This window comes from Chelmon rostratus, chromosome 5 (genome assembly GCF_017976325.1).
Source record: "Chelmon rostratus isolate fCheRos1 chromosome 5, fCheRos1.pri, whole genome shotgun sequence".
In the NCBI taxonomy this organism is placed as follows: domain Eukaryota; kingdom Metazoa; phylum Chordata; class Actinopteri; order Chaetodontiformes; family Chaetodontidae; genus Chelmon; species Chelmon rostratus.
Window position 1 is genome coordinate 29,724,234 of NC_055662.1, and position 8,142 is coordinate 29,732,375.

General features: G+C 45.9%; 1 protein-coding gene across 1 annotated transcript; it reads right to left on the bottom strand.

The window, feature by feature from the left end:
* Positions 1–3,344: 3,344 nt before the first annotated feature.
* prdm12b (PR domain containing 12b) lies at positions 3,345–7,854 on the bottom strand. The gene is made up of 6 exons (XM_041937959.1): positions 7,596–7,854; positions 5,824–5,889; positions 5,294–5,418; positions 4,796–4,951; positions 4,019–4,133; positions 3,345–3,805 (listed from the first exon to the last, which is right to left on the bottom strand). Exons 1-6 carry the CDS (start codon positions 7,852–7,854, stop codon positions 3,345–3,347), a joined length of 1,182 nt encoding a protein of 393 aa, XP_041793893.1.
* Between the last annotated feature and the right edge of the window lie 288 nt (positions 7,855–8,142).

Consider the following 8,142-nt stretch of genomic DNA (forward strand, 5'->3'; position numbering starts at 1 on the left):
GTGAGTTACATTTTATTAGTTATTGATCAACTCAACTATTGGCAAATACCTGCGAGTCATCAGAGAACAGGACCGAGCGGGAACTTCCTCTGTGTGTGTGTGTGTGTTTGTGTGTGTGTGTGTGTGCGTGTGTGTGTGTGTGTGTGCATGTGCGTGTGTGTGTGTGTGTGCGTGTGTGTGTGTGTGTGTGTGCGTGTGTGTGTGTGTGTGCGCGTGTGTGTGTGTGTGTGTGCATGTGTGTCCCAAAGGTGAGTTTACTCAGCCTGTGTTTTCTGGTCTTTCCTCACAGTGTTGACTCTTCTGTTATCAGCTCATCAGACAGACACAGTTCACATCTGGTCTGGTTCTTGTTTTGCACTAAAGAACCTGTGAATGTTTCAGCGCTGGAACGTTCTGCATCACGAGAACAGACAACACAAAGCCCACATGATTCATCCGCTCCTACAGTCTGATGAGCTAAACACGGGAAGTTTGTCCTCAGGGTGGCGCTACGGGGGAAATCATGGAGTCATTCAAATCTTAAATACATTCACAGCTGCAATCAGTGTCTGTTTGGCCTCCAGGGGGCAGCAGAGCAAACAGTAGATATCTCACATATTAGAAAGTAGTCGATGCTAACATGCTAACAGCAAAGAGCTGCAGACACAACAACATGATCATCGTTTGGACTCTCAGTGACCGCCACGACCTGCCAGGCAAGGGTCACCTGACCAATGAGGTCGACAAGCTAGCACTAACGCAAGTGAGCTAATTTGTGTGTGTGTTTACCAACACACACAAATGTGTGATTTTTTTTTCCCGTGATAAACGCGAAACGTGTTTCATGTGATGAATTCATAAATGCTGATCCTCACAGGTGAAGAACAAACAAGCTGATGGAGGAAGACTCGCTGGACTGCAGCTGATACTGCAATAAACTGTAGTATTATCAGCAAAATGTACTGAAAGTATTGTATAAAAGTACTCAGTATGCAGCCAGAATGCCCGTCTTAAATTATTATATATTAGTGTAGTGGCATAGAAGCGTAAAATACCTTAAAATTAACCAATTAATTGAAGAACCTTAAAATTGTACTTAAGTACAGTACTTGAGTAAATGTACTTAGTTACTTTCCACCACTGGTTCCTACTCTCTGAAGCTCAGCTGTGGTACAACACAGAGCGACAAACAGGAGCAGAGCAGAGGTCAAAGGTTTCATAATACTTTATTAGTATATAGACTCAAATACAATGTCCTTTATAAGTGAACATAGCATACTTCATATACGGATACATGTGTCATATATGAGCTCGTACATATACAGAGATAAAGTGACAGCTGAATTATATTCTGGGCATAAAGCAGATCTCCTGTTTATATTCACATTCTTCTCTTTAACAGTTTGGAGCTAATTTACATTCCATGAAGAGAAAAGGCCGACGGACAGTTTTCATTAAAGGGACTCATCGATTCTTCATTACTTTAACATTTTTATACAGAAATAAGAGCGCGCGAAAAAATCATGTAGAAACATTTACAAAGATTAGAAATTTCAATTCTAATATTTTCTAACAGGCGTCGACTGAACCTGCCTGAGACCCAATTTGGGTCTCAACACACAGTTTAAGAACAACAGACATATTAATAATAATAATGAGAGTAATAAGAATAATAAAATAGTTAACATTTCAGGCTCTGCCTATTTTAATACGTGAAGAGCTTCTTTAAAGGAATCCGAGAGCTTTCAGTAGATTTACTGGTTGGTCAGTGAAAGTGATGAATTAGTGTGTGCTTAGAATAAGTATTACTCCACATAGGTAATGCTAAGTGTTAGCACAGAGCTTGACACTCTACATTTCATTTTTTTCTAATTGAATATATATATATATATCAGTCAACAAGGTGCATGCTAACATGCTAGCTCAGATGGTTCAAAGTGAGAGTGCGGCCTGATAACACTGGACAGAAACGCTAACGTGATCGTTCTCACGTGGTCATGAATGTTAGACCCGAACAGGCAGCTGACAGCTCCGACCTCTGACCCTGCAGCTTTGTGGAAAGTATCATTTGAACTTGCTGATCATGTTGTAAGCTAACATGTTGTAAGCTAACATGTTGCAAGCTGCTCACAGCAAAGTATCACAGCAAAGTTTATCATTCATAATGGCAGCAGAGTGTGCAGCGCAGGTGCAGGTGGGTGTGTCTGTACTACAGCAGGTGCATATGGACACATTCACACCTGTAGTTGGTGAACACACTTTTACAGTTTTGACTTCTGATAAGAAGAAAAACTTTCAGTCATCGCGATTCTCCATCGACACAGAAAGTGTCGTTTGAGTCCACCATCACTCAGCACTCAGGTATGCTCACCTGTTAGCGTGGGGGGATGATGGATGTTTTGTAACCTGACCAACAGGACGATCTACCAGAAACTCAGTGGATTCCTCTGAAGGAGCCTCAGTGCTCGGACTGTAGCGCCTCCTAGTTTTCAACATACACATTACAACTTTAAACAGGGAACCATATGCATGCAAAGCAAAGCACGACATCATCATCTCAAAGATACATGAGTTATACTGACATGATAAGCTGGAGTCACAGACTAACACTGTCCCATCATGCAACTGTTGTATGAGTCATTATCAGAGTTCAAACTTAACGTCGAGTCTCCTCATCCTGATGAAGAGACTCTGAAACACTCAGTGAAGAACTGGTGTGTGTGTGTGTGTGTAATAAATGTGTGCATGCATATAATACACAAACAGCCTGTTGTTAGCTCCGTCACGGCGAGCAGAGAGCGGCCGTCTGCCGCAGCTCTTTGTCAATCATTACCCAGGCAGTGCAGCCAGTGTGGAGCCAGAGATCTGAATCAATGAGCTGAAAATGGTGAATTGATCTCAAGAGTTTGGGAACTTTTTCTAGATAAAGCTTGTGTTACATTACCGACGGACTGAGGACCTCGTGATGACCCAGAGTCAGAGCAGACGTGGGCCGACGTAAAGGCTGATTTTAAATATCTGTGGCAGACTGAGAAGAAAGTCGGGATTATTAAAGTGACCGAGGCGAGGAAGTGTTTCTGCTGTAACATCACCATCTGGATTCATGATTTGTCTGAATCAGTCCAGGTAAAGAGGTCTGAAATGGTTTTTTTCTGGTTTAAGCACAGGAATATGATGTCACCATTCTTAATATCAGCCTCTTGGCTCTGATTGGCTGACTGCAGATTGAAACTCTCAGATGTGTTGAGGTCAGAGGTGAGCAGGCAGAGACAGCACACCTGGGTCAGTTCAGCATGATGAAGCTCAATCTGTCCAGACCTCTGAGCTGTCTCTGTCTCTCTGTCTGTCTCTCTGTCTGCCCTCTATCACAACACCATGGTGGGTATGTGGTGGACCAGTGATGCCGGGTGAGGCATGGCGGTCAGCTGCGGTGGGTGAGGAGGAGGAGGTGAGTGAGCTGCGTGAACCACCACGCCTCCCCCCGCGGCCCCGGCATCTCCGGTCGGCCGGTGTCTGGCGCTCTTCTGGTGCGCCCGCAGGCCGGCCAGCTGCGAGTAGGCCGACTGGCACACGTGGCACTTGTAGGGGCGCTCGCCGGTGTGCAGCCGCACGTGGTTCCTCAGCGTGGACGACTGGCTGAAGCGGCGGTTGCAGAAGCGGCAGACGAACGGCTTGTCCAGCGTGTGGATGCGCATGTGGGAGCGCAGGTTGCTGCGGGAGTTGAAGCCGCGGTGGCAGATGACGCAACGCATTCGACCCAGGCTGGAGGAGGAGGAAGAGGAGGAGGAGGAGGAGGAGGAGGAGCCTTCACAGGTGTGGAACTCATCTGGGAGGAGCAGAAGGAGGAGAATCATTCAGACTGTTGTACTCAGAGCGTTCCTGATATTAACAAGCATCAGTGAGCAGCCCGCTGCAAAACTCAAAGGTCACAAAATGAAATAAAAAACAGGAAAAATCAAAAGGTTGAAACACGGTTTGTCTGCGGGGGCGTCAGCAGCCCCCTCCTCATCATAACAAATCAATAACCAATCATCTTTACCGGTCTTGCTCTTCTTGCTCTGTTCTTCGTCTCCTCCAGGAATTCCAGGGATTCCCAGGAAGGTGTTGTGGGAGTTTCCGTACCAGACCAGCAGCTCCTGGTCCGGGGGGATCGTCTGAGGAGAAAAGGCTGGAGGTGAATCCTTCAACTCAAACAGTCCGAATCAAACCATCCAGCACTGCCTGAGGGCCTCCAGAGCAGAGGAGGAGGAGCGCTGGAGCAGCTTTTTCCCTCATTGAAGCTTTAATCTTTTGGCCAGCAGGTGGCGCCACACACCTGAACTGTTCTGACTCAGTTGAACTGTGTGAAGTGTGTGTGGGTCTGAACACTCTGCTGATTGTTCTTTGATTCGTCTCTTTAGTTGTGATCACAGCTTCAGCCTCAGTTTAAAGTTTTAATAGATTTTATGTTTCTTTTTCAGAATTCCTTGATTTCAATTTGCTGTTTTCTTTAACACAAAGATGAGTGTATAAATGAAATGTCTCCAGGATTGTCACCACCTGATCTGTTCTAAATTATTTCAGGGGCTGGTGCACAGTGAGACCAGTCCGTTTCCACGGCAGCATGTAGCCAGTCTGTGATCTGGATCACGACCTGGACCGCTGAGAACCGGCTGGCTCCTTCAAGGTTCTTCATGTGTTTTCGGTGGATTTTGCAGGACGACTCGTGTGTCTGTTGTGTTTGGTGACAGACTGAAGTCGGTGTTGGACAGACGACGGACATGGAGCTGACATCATATCTGCTGACTCAGCTGACAGACGTGAGGCATTCACTGACCTCCACAGCCTTGTAGAAGATGCTGCTGCCGATCTGGACCACCTCCAGGTTCTGCTCCTGCTCGTTCCTCGCACACTTAATGTACGTCATCCAACTCCTCTGATCCTCCTGACTGGCATCGATGAAATACCTGACCGTCCCGTCCTCGTTAAACACCTGAGGGGGAGGAGGACAGCGGAAAACCCGTCATCATCACATGACTTCTGTGGTCATTCAAATAAAAACAACCTGATAAACAACAGAGATCTAAACAAAAAAACAACTACGTAGCTAACCTGTTAGCTAGTTAGAAAGGTTGGTAGTCACTGATAGTAAATAAGTTCAGTCAGTAAGCTAAGCTAATCAGCTGATCCATTAATTAGGATAATAGCCAGCTGCAGACCTACGTTAGCTCGAGCTCATAAATCAGCCACTCGGTGAACTGGTTACAGGTAGCTGGATGTTACCTACAGCTGCTGGATGACAGTCTGACTGCGAGTCCATGGAAACGATGCTTACCTCCCACATGAGGTTGTTGTTCTTGTACAGGTCGATGTGTTCAGGTGAGATGAGGCGTCCGGTGAACGGGCCCATCTCTGTTCCTGCTTTAATCCACGTTTTAGAGAAAATCCCCAAACCTTCACCTGAAACACAACGAGACGGATCAGCACACCTGCTGCTCAGAGAGACTCACCTGAGAGGAAACCTACACACACTGACATCACACACACACACTGACATCACAGACAACACACACACTGACATCACACACACACACACACTGAAGAGAAAGGTGTGGGTAATGTCGGCAGTCAGGCCGGTGATCGCTCTGAAAGTCATCAACACTAGTTTGATTTATTCAGTTTTTATCTTTAGATCAACATGCGGATCAATACTCATTGATCCAGACCAGAGCACTGATAGGCTGAGCAAATATACAAACACTCAACAGGGAAATTACCCAAATTCAGTCAGAAAATGTCCTGAAGTCACGCCTGATGATTCGTGACTGTGCAGGAGGACAGAGGAAACACAGGAACCCGGTTTACCTGGAACTGAACTCTGAGCGATGATCACCTCGCTGGGCAGAACCAGACTGGACAGCTTCTGGACCTCTGGACACAAATCACACTACAATATATTATTGGATGTTCATTATTTTCTTCTCTTAAAAACTAAACACTGATGACTGAAATATAGAAAACTAGAAAAGACATTTCTGCAGGTCTCAGTCGGTCCTGCTGAACGCGGCGTCCTGCGGTTTTTATTGGAAAAGGACAAGATGTTCGTTATGCTGCAAAGTGAAGTGTCCTATGAAAACTGAAGGCAGCGGGAGGCTGAGGAGAAAAACTGGCTTTGACAAAGACAGAAAAGGAGGTTAAATGCTCCGTTTTCTCCTTCAGTACCCGCATTATGTCTCAACCCGCCGATGTCCACCGAGCCGAGGACAGAAGTCTTCATTGATGACGGCTTTCAGTGTGAGAGGTGTTATAACAGAGAGGAAGAAGAGGAGGATCAAAACGAAATCAACGAAATTAAAGTAATAAAAGGTAAAATGTAAAGAGAAAGAGAGAAATGTCAGAAACGGTTTCACGCTCAGGACGAAGCGTGAAACCGTTTTGACATAAAGGAGAAAAGAGATTAAAACGGAGATAAAAGTGCTGGAAGATTATCGACTTTAAAACGAGAAACACTCAGAAATGCCAGCAGGAGAAACGTGAGCGGATCCCGTTCACACGACGGACAAACGAAGCAGAAATAATCCGCTAAATCAGAAACGGGACGATCCGGACAGCAGGTCCGAGCTCCCCCCGATCCTCTGAAACTGTTCCGAACGAAGTTCAACACGAACACAAACGAATTTCACAACGAACCGGAAAAAAAATTAAAAAGGTGACGAGAAGAAAAGGCCGCGAGCCGAGATTATTATTATTACTGACCGACCGACAGGTGTCTGAACAGGTGTCTGAACAGGTGTCTGAGCGCATTAACGTCTTTAATGCAGGTGGAAACACACCCGGGGCTCGAACGGTTTGATCGGTTATTGATAAGGTGAAATGTCGATTCATTAACGATCATTGAAGTGACTTTGTGTTCACACGGGCGGCAGATTAAACTCATTTTTCACCTTTCAATCTTCAGATTTCTTTTTTTAAATTTTGCTAACAATGTAAAAATATAGCCTCCAGTTAGCCGATCAGTTTAATTGATTAGTTAGATCTCAGGTTGGATGAGTTTTATCTGTTTGATAATGACTCAATCAAAAAAAGATTCAAGAGTGAAATTATTAATCCGTTTATAAATAAATAATTCCTAATAATTTATAATAATAATAATTGATAATTGGTGAGGGAGCGGATTTTTCCTTGTTGAAGGAGTTTTTTGTTGGAATGTGCGTGAAATAAACGACTGAATCTGAGGAACTTAATGCGTCTCAATCAGTGGTGGATGAAGATATTTTCCTGTAACATTTCAGCAGAAAACTTCTGAAAATCAGAGTGAAAGCAGAAAAATCCCTCCGAGGTTCTGGACCTGATCCCGTTAAAGGATCAGCGTCTGTTCGGGACTTCACGGTCTGACCATCGGTGAAGAGGAGAGCACAGCAGGTCAAATGTTCTTCCTCATTTTCCACCATCAGTCTTCTCCTCGCGCTGACATTTAATGATGAACTAGGATCAAATATTAAAAATCGATCAGATGAATCGATCGCTCGCGGGAAGTTTCAGCCTCAGAAAAAATTCAGACTTTATCTTAAAGGACATGAAGGTTCATTAAATCTAATTAATTAATTGCTTTGGTTAATTGAAGTGACGTCACTGACCTCCGGAGAAGGACTGCGCGAGCACCTCGGCGGTGAACGCGGTCTTGGGGCTCGCGCTCGGGGCCGTGCGGTCCTCGTGCTGCAGGTGATTCTGGTGCGGGTGGTGGTGGTGGTGCTGCTCGCCCAGCACGTGCCTCCAGCGGCCGTACAGGAAGCTGTGGAGGATGTCCGAGGTGATGATGTCCGCCAGGGAGAGCGGCTGCTGCGGCTTGAAGCCCGGCTTCAGGCCCAGCGAGGAGCCGGGCAGCACGGAGCCCATAGCGGGGCGGGAGGGAGCAGGGGCCCGCAGGAGCTGCAGCGGGAGCCGGTGTCAGGGAGACCGGAGGAGAAGAAGAAAGAAAAGTTTGAAGAATCCAAAAAGCTGCGATCACAGCTCCTCTGACGGCTCTCTGAAAGGAAAAGTCCGTTAATGTCGCTGCAGGCGGATTTTCCTCCAATGATTCAAGTTAAAAAGAGCTGAAGATGATGGTCACACGGTGTGTGCGTGTGTGTGTGTGTGTGTGCGCGCTCTCTGTAATGAGCTGTAATCACCTCCTCCAACATTTCA